This window comes from Athene noctua, chromosome 13 (genome assembly GCF_965140245.1).
Source record: "Athene noctua chromosome 13, bAthNoc1.hap1.1, whole genome shotgun sequence".
Taxonomy (NCBI): Eukaryota; Metazoa; Chordata; class Aves; order Strigiformes; family Strigidae; genus Athene; species Athene noctua.
The window spans coordinates 557,208-573,417 of record NC_134049.1 but is presented as its reverse complement, the minus strand read 5'-3'; the positions used below and the strand labels follow the sequence as shown (position 1 = coordinate 573,417).

Sequence of the window (16,210 nt, the reverse complement as noted above, 5' to 3'; positions counted from 1 at the left end):
TATTTGATTTCCAATATAAAATATACCATATTAGTAGTAACTTCTCTGAAATTACTCCCACATTTACTACATACACTTCCTTATGTTTGTTTTACCAGCAGTGGAGAGAGATGTTGGTTAATTGTGTGTTATTAGTAAATTTCTTATGTGAGAAAAATTGTTCTCTTGATTTGAAAGGAGACATTTTTGCAATTATCCAAAATCTAGTACCAATTTTATGACTGAAATGTTTATTATATAGAGAATTTTGATGTTTCCCCTACTGGGATTTATCTGTGTTAACAAGATATTTAGAATAACCTCCAGCTCTTACGGTTATTTTGCAATACGTTCAGACTAAGCTGTTGACCAACAACATTCAAGCTGGCTACCCATGGCCTTTAGCAGTATTTCAGGGAAAAAATGCCCTCAAGTTCGCTGTGTTCAGAGACAAGCACTGTTGGGCAAGGTAGGAGAATCCAGTTACAAATTATTTCTGCCACAAGTGGCATAAAATAAAAAGAAAGAGGTTGGAAACAGGCAAATTCCATTTTCACTTCCATAAAAGGAAGGACTGGAGCAGTGAGCAGGAGAATTCAAGGTTAATGATTAATGGGCAAAGAATTTCTTGCCAAGCATTGATAATTCTCCTTTTTCCATCTCTTGGCAGAATTTAGCAGTGCATTCCCCAACTCTCAGAGAAAGAAGAAATGAACAGTTTGCAACTTCTCTCATTTTTGTTGCTTTCTTGTATCATCACCCCAGGAAATACACATGGAGGAAAGAAAAAAGGTAATATCCTATCAAACACAAACAGTGATCATGAACTTTTTTTGAAATGTTTATGCTTTAAAATTAAGTAGTATTGACTGTGGTCATCAACATGTTGGGGTTTGGGGATTTTTTGAGTGTTATGTTCCCTTAAATTATGGCATTTACAACTGTCGGTGTTTATTGGAAAATATAGTTGTTTGTAATTACAACAAACATTTTTCAGCGGAAATCTATATATTCTGAGACTACAGACTTAAGGTAATCTGACCTTCAACAAAACTTCTGCTGAAGCTAATTTTAAAGTGTATTAGTTTGAAATACACACTGAATTGATATCACTTATAATCTTCTTGGGCTGGAAGTATTCTATAAAATAGATTCAGTCTCCAACTATGAATAAAAATTTTGAGCTATCGGGCAGCATTTAAGCTTTCATTTTCTGAGTTGCCTAATGCAGGCTGCCTTTCACCTGAAGTGTGATGAGTATCTCTGAGTGAGATACATCTGCAGTGTGCATTGTAGAGAAGCACTGTGGAGGGTCTTTATAACTTACATAGCTATACAACCATCTTCTATGCATTTGTGACACTGCACATTATGTCAGTATGACAGTGCATCACACAACTGCATTTTTTAAAACCTCTAACGTGATTGACAAAGATAATTCCACGTTTGCCTTCATCGTGGAGCCATACGTAGCATGCATTAGTTTCCCTTCTTATCTATCTGCATTTCTAATACTCAAAGTCTGGAGGGGTTAAATGCAACTTTCTCCTTAGCTGGAAATAAAGCAAGATATGCACATTCACAGAAGTACAGCCTCTTTCAGTAGCTGTGTTTTGTATTTATGTTAATTTATATTAACAGTTTTAGAAGCCATTTGCTATAAAAACGCTTTACATGTAACAGGCACAGTGATTTCAATCTCTAGGAGGCAGGACCACCTTTCCTTGATTCCGCACATTAAACTTTCCCTTGGATTTCATTTTGAACAAGGTAAAATCCTTGAATTAAAACACAATGAGAACTGTAAATTTCAATTAATGCCATAACTTGGCCTGGCTTAACAGGCAGCAAGGCCGGCATGTCCTTAACAGTCACTGAAACTCAGGAAGCTATTTAGAAACCTTAAACAAATTCTGTATTTTTGAGAGAACCAAAAATCAGAGCACTGACTTTCATTTGAGGTTTCTCACATCATTTTTTGCCCAGGTCTATTCAGACTCCATCGTGTGCTTAAAGTTTAGTTCACCTTAGATACAAAGACAAGACAGAGATAGGAATTCACTGCAGCCCCATTCTTTGGCGATCACAGGTCTTGCCTTCTGCCAGCTCACCTCCTCCTACCCCCACTCTCTGGCACCATTTATAGCAAGGTCAGTCACTTCACTCTCTACATCCCCCTTTCCCCTCATGACCTAGTACTCCTGTGTCAACAGACATCACTTGTTTGCTCATTGCTTCTGCAGCTGAAAAACTTGCTTGTGGGCCAGAAAAGACAGGTCATATGTCACATTAGCACTAGCAGATACACCTAAATTCATAGTGTGTTGGAGAGAGAGACTGATTTAAGAAGCAGAGCAGGTACATTTCTAAAAATGCAAAGACCTCTACCGTGCTTTCTTCTAGAGACTATCCACAGCCTAACTAGATCTGCTATAGAGAGTAGTTACAAGGTTAAAGGCACTGCTATTCCATTATGTTGAACTCAGACACTCATCTCCTGTCAGTTTTAAATTGGTGCAACTCCAACTCCAACTATCCATTTATGTTGATGTGTATTTCTGCACCTTTCGCTCCCCTTGTTCTCCTTTCCCAGGCTCACCTCAGCCACACCAGCTTTATCCAGAAGATAACATAATGCCCTGTTCTCGAAACTTTGCCTTATTTGTTTTACCATTTGATTCATCAGCACAGCTCAGCTAGTTCTGTCTTTCCCCAAATCAGCTCCAGTGCGGCGGCCACACCTAGGAAACTCAAGGAGTCTTTTTAACTCATTTCACTTCTCAATGAGGCAAATCTGTTTGCCACAATGTCATATGCAAATGGAAATAAATCATTAATCCTCACTAAGGAGGGGCAGTGAAGTTTTTAGCCCTAAATGGGGCTGTCCTTTTCATGCTGTCAAGGGGAGACAGCTTTCAGTAAGCATAGCATACATTTTACCTGAATATCCTTCTACCTTGGAGTTTGCTTGTTCTTGCTTTAGCAGGAACTGCAGCAATGAACAGTATATAAAGAGCTACAAAGCCTTCTCAGAGCTGAGTCTATGGCATACAATTTTAACACAAGCAACTGCTTATAAGGGAACCATCCTTTAAAAGAGGATGTGTAGAAGTCCTTCTCATTTATTTGTAACCAGCAAATAAACAACTCTGCTATGATTTTCTCTGTATCATTCTATCCACCTATGCAGTAAAATAAATGACATTACAAAATGAATTTATAAGAACTAGCCTGCAGCAGGTAAATCACTGTAGACAGGTGTATGCAAATCCTTTTGTTCAAGTTATGTACATAAATACATACTATAGGTTCTTATTTTATACTTAATTATGTAGAATAAGATGGACCACATTACCACACAAACACAACATCACATTTAAAACACACACAGAGGTTATTCTTAAAAAGCCACAGAGTATTTTTGAAATGACATGGTTTTCTTTTATATTTATATAGCTGGAAATAAGTTTGGTGTATTTTGGTGAAAGTTCACTATGTAAAAGCAGCATCCCAGAAAAAGACCAGAAATAAGCACCTAGAAATAACATCCCTGAAGTTGATCTTGATGATTCTTTTTAGATTTTTGAAGATGATTCTTTCTAAAAGCATGTGAAAAATATTTAAACTTAAGCTTTTATTTATGTTGATTCTTCTCCTGGAAACATAAAACTAGGTGGGAATTTATTCCATTATTCCACTTGGTTGTGTAGAGCAGAATTATACAGTAATCGACATGCAGATGCATGCTGTTGAGCTAGTACTTTTTACTTGACAATCTTGCAGCTGGCAGTTGAGGAGGACAGTTTTTGCCCAAAAGAGAAAGTATTAGTTGTCATCCAATTCTGCTATGTTTTAAGTATTACAGTGCTAACACCTTAAGATTATAATAATGATCATAGGAATGGGTTATACAGAAATTTGAACAGCTGTTATGTTTTCTTAATTCCCCAGTCATATTATGGAGACATAAAAGATGTGCTGGGTATATCAAATGCTCCAAAGCCTAGATAAAATTCCTCAATAAAATGCAATGTACATGGAGTATACCTTATCAGATCTGAAAAATTACCAAAATGATAATTTCTGCCTGAAGCTGAAAAACTATTAGAAGATTCCAAAGCCAAGCTACAGAGATAGAGAACTAAAGTCTGCTAAGATGAGATGATTACCTTTGACATTGAAGGTGAATATCACTTTTACTATCTAACATTTATTTAAAGTCTACAATAAATACTAAAAATGTATTCCTTCCTTTTAGCTCCTCAAAGCATATTCAGTGTAATAATAATCTGTGCCTTAACTTTCCATTAATTCTGAGTGATTTGGATTTATACTAAGTGTCAAATGAACACAAAGCAAACAAGCTCACAGGGTACTAGTAACCCAGTTTTACTTCTAGTTTGAGAGAAAATTATAATTTTCCAGCACAGACAGAAAGTGAAGATAGCAAACTCAATTCCTTTCATGGGACAGAATGGCACAGCAATCTGTTCCTGTGATTGGCTAAAATGTCCAACTAGAAGTTCAAACTCAACTGGAAAAAAACTCTGCCTTCCACTCTCCTCAGATGGACAAATTTAGTATCTCATAAATTGTGCACTACTTACAAACCATGGGTTTGAGGGGTGGCTGAATTTAAGACGAGTACTTCCATGAGCAGCAGAACTAAGTGAGTTTGGTTCCCAGTCACTTAGATACTACATATCCTAAACTCCTCATGTCCTGAGCTCCAGCTGTACTTCCATGACATTCCTGTCCCAAGGTTCTCAGTTCCTTCTCCTCCTCTCTACAGTATGTCTATATTCCTGAATTTCCCCATGCCTTAGTGCCCCCACGGTACCCACGGACATCTCAGCACACTCTTAGCTTCCTCACGTACCTCACACAACCCTTGTGAGGGCCCTCTTCACTCTGAGGTGTATGCCTTGGTCTCCCTCCCCAGCCCTGCATTATTGTCACCTCTTCATGTCTGCTACCTAGCCTATTTTTGCCTTGCTCTGCATACATGCTGTGACTGTTTCAGGGGTATTCTTGTGTCCATTGACTAGCTAGTGCAGACAGGCTCGTGGATCAGGTAGTGACTGGCCCAGGGCTGCTCGGTGCACCAAGTGGGAAGTTACTACTCTCCTGTGTTTGGTATGAGTGCTCAAACAAGATCAAATTTCAGGGACAAAATGGCTTGAGTTAATAGCATCCACAATGTCTGCATGAGTTGAAGTCAAGCACAAACCAGTCCTCTCTGAGTTTTCCTGTCTGATGAGCAGTTGATTGTCTCCAAATGACAGAGTGCAAGGTAACAGCAAAGCTTCATGGATAAGCAAGGTGCTAGAATGAAATGTTTACTTGAACCCTATGAGAATGTAATATCAAATGTGTTGCTACAAGGTGTCTCTTCTCTATCCAACTGTTGATTTTCAGAAAACATGTAGGAATTTAATTTGATACCTCTTTCTCTCTATAAAGTTGGATTCAAAATGGCTTAAAAAAATTACTGAAGAGAATGATTCTCATTCTCTTCTTCATATGCACAAATATACCATGATTACAGCCTAATGAAACACGACTAAAAAACATTAATATTTCTGATTTACTTCAGTGGAGTTTGTAACCTTGAAATTCAGATCACTTCTCGTTAGGTTTAAACAGGTATTCAGGAGCTAAATTTCAAGACATACCAAAATATTGGTCCAAGAAGTCCTGGAAGTTGAAAGTTCAGATGTTAGGGTACTAACCAGTTACACTAAAGATCTATGTTATGCTACTATTAGGAAAAGTTCTACAAATGTGTTTGCTGTCTCCTTCTGAGTGTTTCAGAAATACTCTGTGTGTATACAGCATTTGCAATGCTCTTAGGAGTCAGAATTCTACCAAAATTTCTAAAACAATTATTCTTCCTTTCGGCACCTGGAAAGACCTACAAATATATTAGACATAAATTTTCACCACAGAGTCCAAAATATAACTGTAGTCTAACTAACTGAAGACCCTTTGCTTTTTCCCATGAAGAGAGACAATAATGGGAACTCGATCGACAAAGGAACTATCCATGCATGAAATGAGTTTCAATATTTCTACTAATGCAAGTGACTGAACTTCTTAATGAGGAGCTTAAATTCACCAGAGGATTGTAATTCACTTCACTTAGCCATTACATTCTTCTGTCTACTACTGTATGAATAGTGGCTGAACTCATATGACACTTGAGAAACTTGAACATACACAACATTTCTTGATAATGTGGCAGTGCAGTCTAATTGCTTAACTGATTTTCTTCCTTTTCTCTCAAACTAGAGGAGGTTATAGTTATTTTTTAATATATATAGTTTTAATGGAAAATAGCTATCAAAAAAACCATTAATAATTAAAGAGAACATTTTTCTTTTCTGCTTATTTTGTGGTTCACTCTGGGTTTATATTGCAGATTTCACTTTGGAAAACATAGACATGCCAAATCCATGTGGAGCTTCGGGGTTAATAATAGGGTTGCATCAACAGCAGTGCAATATTGACAATGTAGCTCGTAACACCATATGGGCAACTAGGGTGGCCTTAGCACAGTGACCTTTTTTCTTATATGTTAGCTAGAGCTAAGAGACTGTTTGCTGAAGCTAAATTGGACTCCTTATACAGTGGAATAGCTTGGCAGCAGGTGGATGGGCCAGCAGCCACTTCCAAGCAACATGATTAAGATTTCCTGGCAACATGAGCAATAACTGGCAAAAGAGACAGAAGGGGCCATCTATCTGCACATGCCAAGACTGGGTGATAAAGTTCACTGCTTTGGCAAATGGCCAAATGTGAATTACAATTCTTGCAAAAAAATATTTAATGTCTATGTTCCAAGTAAAAACTTACCCTTTTCACACTTTGTAGGCTTTCTCCTAGAAACATGTACTGGTTTTTAAGAATGTCTTTCTTGATTGTTCCTTTTAATTTTTAAAAAATTGTTACAATTGCTAATATTCCCAGGAAGCATTATCTGCATAGGATTGCACAGCCTTACACATACCCATTATGATCAGCTAATGAAAGCTTTTGCTCGTGCTGAAATGCTTCAAATACAACATGGTTGCTTCATGGTTGGGAAAACAGGAGTTGTTTCCTAAAAATACACATTCCCCTGCCCTCTCTGATTTGCTTGTCCAGCCCAGTAAAACCCATTTCCATCTTTTACCGACAGTGGCATTTATATTTGGGCTCCTATTTCGTCTCCAAACTCCATGATGTTGCTCCAAGTAGCTATCGGGCAAATAATGGAAATGGCAAGAAAAGAAATCTGGAAATATTGAATATGAATGGAGAAGGTGTTTAAACACTCTCTGAAATAAAACCTGCATGTCCCATCTGAAAGATCAATTTTCATTAGAGAAACCCTCAAAAATTTGCTATTTTGAAATATTTGATCCAAATACCATTTTCGAATTTTGCATATTGCCTTACCTCAGCAAGTGAAACTGATGGCAGACTACTTACAGAGGAAGGTGCTGAACCATGGGGAGATGATGACAGAGCAGATCCAAGGTGAAAAAGAAAAACCTATACATATGTTTGATCTTGCTTTTCCTCTGAATTTGACAAACTCCCATAAAATCCCACTACACTGGCATGCTTTCTCATATCTTAATGTTAAATTTGTAAACAAATATGTTAGAAACACTGCTGAGATTAATTTTTTCGTTTTAAAATCTTGTGTATATTAAATCACTTGTGACTCTAATTGCTTTCCTATTATTATTTCTGGTTTTAACAAGATTATTTAGCCTACAAGAGAAATCCCTCTAATAACAGAATTCTGATGTATCCTTTTTGAGAGATCTCTTTGCCTTTTTTCCTCTTGATTCCCCAACACTACTAACTTCTCTTTCATTCATACACAAGCACCCACTTAGTTAATTGTGTGTGATCGCTACACTCAGAAACGTGAAGGCAAGAACGTCCCTGATCAGACACATGCACAGAAACAAAATCTCTGTCCTTCAAGGACAGGATAATTTCTGTCAGGCATTTTAAAGCCAAGGCAGGTAATTGAAGTTATTATTAGCTCTAATTAGCACTCCCACAAGTTGTTGAGTTCTTTACCTGCAGCCAAAGGGCACTCAATATGGTGCAGAATTTGCTAACATCTTTTGAAAGAGTCAGAGAAATAGCTCCTCTTTAGAAACTCTGATCTACTGCATGTGAATAGGCTTTTGGTAAAATTATGTCTGATCCATGTACCAAATGATCTAGATATATGATGAAACTGTTTCAAAACAAAGGAATTCTACAAATGTCTAAACAGAATCTTAATGAGAAAAGGAAGACAGATGGCCTTACTTATTATAGTGGGGCTATATTTTAAGCCTTCTAGCAGGTTACAGACAAATAATTCATACCCCATCTCAGTTACAACCCAGTTCTTTTAAGTTAGTTTTAAGTAGGAATTTGAAGACAAGTCTGTATGAAAACTGAATTTTTCCCCTTGTGAGCTGTCCCCCTCTTGAGAATTAGAGAGCTCTGACTGAATCACAGAGCTCCAGATAAAATACTGATCCTAATTGTGAAATTGGCTAAAAATTGATGAAAGCCCAGTAAGCCATCACTTTTGTATGTTAGGCACATTTCTAACAAAGTGCCATAACAGGGAAGCCTGGCCATAGCTCTCATTAGTAAAAAGCACTGCTACAGAGCAGTAAAGGATTTATTTGAAATAGAGGAGAAAGAAAATCCACACTATGATCTTTAGTCTAGAGATAAATTTTCTACAAAAAGTAAGCAAAATTGAAACAGGAGTCAAAAAGTAACAGCTTACAAAAAGTAAAACTAGTAAAATATTTACTGTAGAACCTAATATGTAGAAACCTGGCACCTAAAAGATTCACTCCAAAAACAAGCCACTATCCTCTATGGCAAGAAGTTGGAAACAGTGGAAAGTCTTAAAAGGTACAGGCAAGATGCGTCTCCAACCAGCATTCCTTGCAAAAGAGAGAGCAAGAAACACAGACTAAACACTGCTACCTTTGCAGTGTACCTTAGTGGCAGATCTTGGTTAGCTGAAAGCTCGCAACAGCGACCATCTGGACTGGGGGCTGCCTCTGTCACTCTGAGCTGCCTTCAAGTTTGTGTCTGTCGCTGAGAGGCTGCAACTTCACCACAAGATCCATTTGGCAAGGTACTCTCGTACTGTTTGCATTTTCATACATCCGAATGTCGAGTCACAGAGCTGGGAATTAAGGACCTGAGGATGTACATCAGTTTCTCCCAGGTGATGCAACACATTCTACTTTGTGGCTGCAATGGCCAGGCAGTCTGAAACCAGGACTGTCATCCCTGAAGGACCATTCAAAATTCTAAAGAACAACTTCCCAACTCCGAAGCACCAGTAATGTTAATGGTCATAATTTTAACATGATCAGTATTATTACCTCTGCTTTCAATTCATCACCAAAAAACCTCAGGCTTCTAGGTACTGTTAGACAGTATTTAAGTGCCAGGACCAGATCCACCTCTTTAGCCTCCTGGCCTCATTCTTGAAGCCATTTTCTTTGTTAGACTGCAGACAGCAAAGTATTTCCTCTAAAACTAATATACAAATAGCATCAAAATTCTGACCTTTGTTCCCTCAGTAATAGCACCATTAAGAAGATGAATCAAGGTCACTGCTTTTTTGTGATATCCACTTTTTGAAAGGGAAGTGCCACAAACTGAGATGCGACACTAGCTGCTGCTGAAGCTATGTCATTTGCTGTAATTTGCAACAATACACACTAGTAGCATTTTCATTATTTAGACACTTGATTTTCTGACACCATAGCTACAAGGTGTATTTCTGTCAACTCAAAAAATCACATGATCTATTTCCCTTAGTATCATGCCACCAGCTGAAGGGTGAAATAATTGTCTGGAAGTGCACTGAGTTGTGTCATTCTGCTAAACTAATTAGGATAATGGGAATTCTGGAACTAATTCCCTACACATCTAAAATCAAGCCTTTTAACCACTATGATAGAAGTTAATGTCAAATGTATCAGGAACACTTTCCTTCACAGATGCAATAAGACAAATCTCTCTAGAGGGACAAGCATTGCTGACTCATAATAAACTCTCAGAAAAGAAAAGAACAAAATTTTCTACCTGATTGTGACAATTCTAATACAGTTGGCTTATTGACAAGTCATTTATAAGGTTACAAGGTTAAGTAAAGGTTGCCAAGCACTGGTAGTATAATAGGACCCTGGGATGCCTTGCATGTGTGTTTAGAGGTTTCATTCACCAAATGAATAAGGGCTGGACAGATTCAAATAATGAGGATGGTGATTATTTTAGGAGACATTATATATGATTTCCAGCTTCTGTTTCAACAAAAAAATATTTGAGCAAAATTAGAGAACTGAAAAATACATGCAAAATCTCTTTTTGTTGATGTGACATGAGAGACGATGATTCTGGTACCTCGAGATAAGAAGGCATGCATATTACCCTGTTCACTGAACACCTTTAAAAGGAAAATAACCAAATGTATAATGCATAGTTATAGGCAAAACTCAGCTAAGTAGAATATGAGCACTGATAAGTGTTTCACTCACAATTTTACTTATTAAAGATTATTCACATTATCTGTAAATACTGAGAGCGCCATATGTTGCTGTTACATCTCTAAACTTTTTCCATACTTTTTAGCACATATCAATTCAAATGTTTAAGGCATTAAATATATTTTAGAACAACAGCTGTTAGCTCAGAGGAGGAATCTGACCCTATAAGAAACTGCTTTGGCATACTCTGATATTTGTCTGACATTTTCAGACAGCTAGTACATCTCTTGGTAAACCTGGAGGGTCAGCATAGTGAAGGCAGCAAGAAAATACAGGCGACTATTAAGTACATAGATAATAAACAGCAGCAGCATTTAGGACTTTCCTTTTCACACCCAATCTCTAATGTCGAGCAATTGGCACAACAGCATATTTCCACTACATGTACAGAGACTTAAAAGAGGAAATAGTAGAGTGTCAGAAGGGAATAAATACTGTATGGGTCAAAACTGGTTTTCATCTTTTTCCTGTATATAGTCTGCATCAAGATTAGTGCTAGGAATGAAGCCTAATTAGTTTGATAATATGGATCTAAACTTTCATTTTAGAAAAGTAAATTAATTCCTTGCTAAAACTCAGTGGCCATAACTTGTGGAAACTTCACTTAGGTTTCGATTTCCGAAAGGAATGGTCAAATTCTAGGCTTGCTTTCAGTGCAGTTTCCACTATGGTCACACTTCTAGTATTTGGGAAAATTCTGGGGCAGATGGTTCCAACATTTTCCCCACTGGCCTTTACACAAAGTGACTGTATTTATACTGACTCTTACAAGCAACCGATGCCAAGCAGTAGCCAATTTCAGCAGGTCGCAGTAAACCACTTCATTAACACTTCTCTGAAGCATCAGGGAATTCCTTCTTTCCTACCAAATTTTGCAAGACTTTGTAATTGAAAAAGGCGTATCAAACAGGTACTGTCACATAGCATATAAAATGCTATACTGAAGCTGGATTCTGTTTAACAAAAAGACTTATTTTATAGATTGTTAGATAATAAGGCTTATCTTGCTAATTATGAGGTATCAGTAGATAATGGATCTTGGAGTGGAAGTTGAAACGGTACAATTAAAACTCAGTTAATTGTATTTCCAGATATATTGTCATTCAAAAGCAACTTTAAAAGGTCTTGTTACTAAGACGTATGGTTAACAGCCAGGCTGAACAGGACTTCAATTTTTTTAAACTATGTTACATCAAATCTACATAATTTTGATCCTTTTTAAAATGCTGTTTACAACGTGTAAACATATTTTTCACTCTGGTGGCTGAAACTTAAATGACAAGAAATTAGATACACCACTTTACAATATTTAAGCACTGTGAGATTTTGTTCAGAAATTATCATTATCAGAAAACTATTTTTTTTCTAGTAACAACAATGTACATTTTCTCTCCTTTTTTCTCCCTGGATGGTACGTCTAGAAAAATTTTTTATACAGAATCATCTCCACATCCCCAAAGGTAAATTTTTGTTTGAGGAGATTTCCCATTACCTTAGAAACACGGCTGTCTCAAAACTGAATGATTTTACACCGAATCCCATCTCTTTGCCACCTTCTCCTCATTCCCACATTGTCCCTCCACCAGCCATTGACCCCACTGCAACTTGTATTGCAAAACCTTCCTGTCCTGAACCACACACCCAGCCAACTGATTCCTGTGACCCACCTCCACTGAAGTATGCACCATTATTTCTGGGTAGGCTATATTTGACAGTTCTGATTTTAAAAATAAATAAATAAAATGATTAAGATCAAAGCTGCACATTAATGTCAGGTGAATGAGACCACTTGATTCCTGCTGGCAGAGAGCTCTATGCGTGCTTTTTGCCACACATACTTTCTCGTATCATTCCCTTTCATTGAGCGCTCTGGAGAATACCTAATACCACAGAAAGAATGAGACAGTCTCTGCAGTCAGGATTTAGGCTCATTTAAAATAGCTTTGAAATGCAGCCATATCCCTAAAAATCCATCTTTGATTTATTTTATAATGAGCTCAATTCTTCCTAAACCTATTTATGAACTCCATCACACTGAATATCTTGCTGACATTTTATTTTTAGAAGATTCCTTTGCCTGACAATTTTGCAGACTCTACTCAACCAGTCTCCTGATAAATTCAAATTAAAAACATGATAATTAAATACAGAGAAGTATTTCATCCTATCATAATCTTTGGCTCTCTGAAACATCAGAAGCTGTTATAAAGAAACTGATCTGTCTCCATAGCAAAAGGAAGAAATGTACCTAGAATCTTGTCTGCTTTAATTTGTTGCAAGATAGCTTATAGAGGAAGGCCTGATCACCTAAGTAAATTTTAGGCATCCTCCATAAGCTCTGATGTTTGAAGAAATGTTTCTTCTCTCATTTCAGCTCTACCACTGGCTCAGATTCCAGTTCTCTTGCTTCTTTGGTCAAGGTGCTGTTTTCTCCAACACACCGCAGAGACATTGGCCTCAGATAACAGTTCCTGTGATGCATGTCAAATTGTCCCATGCACTAATACGTTTTACTCACCATTTGTAGAATTTACAATTAGATTTAATGACAAACAGAAAATTACAAAGGGAGACTCCTCCAAACAAATTCCTTATTTTGCTGAGCAATAGTTTTATCAGAGATTCCATAAGTAACTTGAAGCTTGTCTGTGTCTCCAGACTTCAAAGCTCCATATTTCTTTCTCCACAAGATACTTTGCATTTCTTTTCAGCAAATACATTCAGTCTGCACAGTTCTACTGAAACTTTACATTGTATTCAAGCTGCCAACAGGTCAGCTATTGTGTCCTCTCTGAATACTGCCTTTATCTGACAGGTCTGTAAGTCAACAACATCTTCCTTAAAGAGTCAGCATCACATGCATAACCACTACAGCACGATGTTCAGTCCAAAACCAATACAGCAACAACAGGATTTAAACTCATAAAGGAACTTACGCATATCTCAAGGCTACACTGACTTTTAATTTATGCCTCTGAACAGAGTTACCTTTCAAAGTGGCACAGAGCAAAGCACAACACCAGTTAAGTCAAAAATCTGGTAGGCATGGGAATCAAGGAGGCAGCCCAGGACTGTGGCTGTAATGGATACAAATACCGTGTTTTCACACCTACACCACATAGGCAGCTGTGCCGGATTGTCCAGGCATGTTTCCTGCATGGCCAGACTCTTTACTTGCTGACACGTTCACATCTTGGAGCCAAGGACAAGATTAGGAAAACTGACTCCACTGTAATCTGTTGCCTGGGAGGTTCAGAACACTTCAGTGTCAGTGAACAGCCCTCTACCCTAGGCTGAAAACTACAGCTCAGCTTGGTTTTATGTTTTACTGCCAACTACATGCAACAGAATATAGCAGGAGGGAATAAAAGAATCGAAGTAGAAGCAACTCTTTGGGGCTGTGGCTGCTGCTGTGCCACAGCTAGCCCTAGGCAGCCTCTGTCCTTCAGGATGATTTTGTGCTGCAGACACGCTGTGACATGGCTCCTGTCCAAAGGAATATGTGGTCCAAACAGAACAGACTATAGCAAGATTATGACTTAGACAGTTTTTGTGTTTTATTAATAACCTATTGGAGAAAGAGAATGGGGAATCTGTGAAGATTTTATCATGGTTTTCTGCATTTTACTTCCATCCCAGAACCACCACAGACTGGCCTGGGACACTTCATTACAGCAAGTAGGAATATTCCTTTAAGGGACTATGAACCAACCATAAACTACTCTGTTTCCACCTGGACTTCAGGACAGCAGAAATACAAATATGTTGTCAGGCCTCAGCTGAGAACTTCTAGCCTCATACAAGGCTATCTTCTTTCAACTTTGTGTCAGGGACAAAAGAGATAGGTCAGTGTGGACTAGAATTTCATTTTCTAATGGCATATTTATAGTCTCTCTATTCTCTACTTCTCATATAATAAAAAATAATATTTTAATTCTATGTAGAATTTTGAGGAAAATATTTAAATGGTATTTTTTTCTCCTCCACAAATATTTCAGTTCATGTTTCAGACAAATAACATTTCATTATCCAAAACGTGCCAGTAAGAGATGAGCTGGGAGAACTATATTAGGGACACAGGAATTATTCTGCATACCTAAGGAAACAGATATATCAGTTCCACCAGGGAACATACTGCAGATAACAGAAAAGAATCAAACAGATAAAAAGCAATTAAAATTCAACTGAAAGGTTAAGAATTTTGGACAAACTTGTTATTTCATTTCCATGGGATTCTAGTTGGAACTTCAAACATGCTTAAGCACCACGAGAATCACTGCCCTGCTCTTGTGATTTATGGGAAACTTCCAGTGTGTTCTAAATCCCAGAGTCTGATATACCAGGAAATACGCAGAAAAATGTCATGATGTGAAAATTCCAGGTCAGTTCAGTGTGGCAGACTAGGAAAGTTCAGCTGGCAAGGGTGGGTGAGCATCTCCCAGGAGTTTTATAAAATGAACCATTATGACAGAGGTTGTATAACCAATGCAAAGATCTTATGTTAACCAATTATTTTAATTGTCCTGAAAAGGTCTGTCCAGCTAGGGTGGCAGCTACAAAATGCATGTGGGACAGAGCCTGTCCCCATAAATAAGCCTATACCTGTGTAAGAGCAATAGCATTAGGTTTGTTAATAAAACCCCAAACAATCCTTACCTCCATTCCCAAAAAACCCTTGTCCAGGATGAAGTAAATTGCAAAGCTGATAATAAAAGAAACAGTAAAGCTGAAATATTGTGAAGGAATTATGTTTAGGACAAAACAAACATTCAATTTAAGGAATAATTCTCCCTATGTTTCAATAAACATGCTCCAAAAGGTGGCTACAACACAGAGCCCTACCTCAGGACTACAGAAGAGTCATCTACTGAAAAGCTAGAATAACTGCTACATAAAGTTAGAATTCAGAGTACTTAGAATATAAACACTATAATTACATAGCAGCATAATTACAGTTAATTACCTGAAAGGTTAGGAAAGAACTTGTGCAAAATAAAGGAAGCTCTTCCTTCAGTTAATGGAAGGTTTTGCTAATAGATTTGTCAGGTCCAAGTAGAAGAAAATTTATTTCTCTCTTAAAAAAACCACATGCCCTTTATGTGAATCTGTAGTGGAAAATTATGGGAGTTATTAAACTCACTGTAGAGGGGTAATAGATGGTTCTAATTCAAAATGAAATGAGAGTGACTTTTACTGCTTGCAATGCCAATTGTTTAGTCTCGGCAGTCTCCCATAAATCTGAACAAAATCCAGGACACTGCTGCAAAACAAAAAGAAAAAGGAAGAGGACAAATATCTTCACATTCATGTCTAACAACCGACCCAGTCCCCATGGAAAATGTGTGATGTATCTCCAGCTGGTAGCTACAGGAGCCCAAGAAGCAAGCAGCATCCACGAGGGAGCGCACCTGCATATGGACTATCTATTACTAGGTACACATTTTTCCAAAAAAGTGACCACCACAAAACCAAAAATCCCCTGCCAAACAGCCAAGCCTGAAATGTCAATTTAATCATTAAATGCAATCACAGATATGTACCATCTGCAATAACAGACACAGTGCAAAAAATGCATCAATAGAAAACACCTGTAAAGTATAGAACAGAGGCAGTTGCTCAGTGCTGTCAGTGACAACAGCTAATAATGTTCTCCAATT

General features: G+C 37.6%; 1 protein-coding gene across 2 annotated transcripts in view; it reads left to right on the top strand.

Annotated features, from left to right (window-relative positions):
- Window positions 1-663: 663 nt before the first annotated feature.
- Window positions 664-16,210, top strand: part of LIPC (lipase C, hepatic type) — a 44,810-nt gene continuing 29,263 nt past the window's right edge. Inside the window, exon 1 of one of the 2 annotated variants that reach the window (XM_074917154.1) lies at window positions 664-771. In XM_074917154.1, the coding sequence (XP_074773255.1) occupies window positions 690-771 (82 nt within the window). In that variant the 5' untranslated portion in view covers window positions 664-689. Of the gene's footprint in view, window positions 772-4,048; window positions 4,163-16,210 lie in introns of those variants that run through there. The other variant, XM_074917155.1, reaches the window with a different exon arrangement.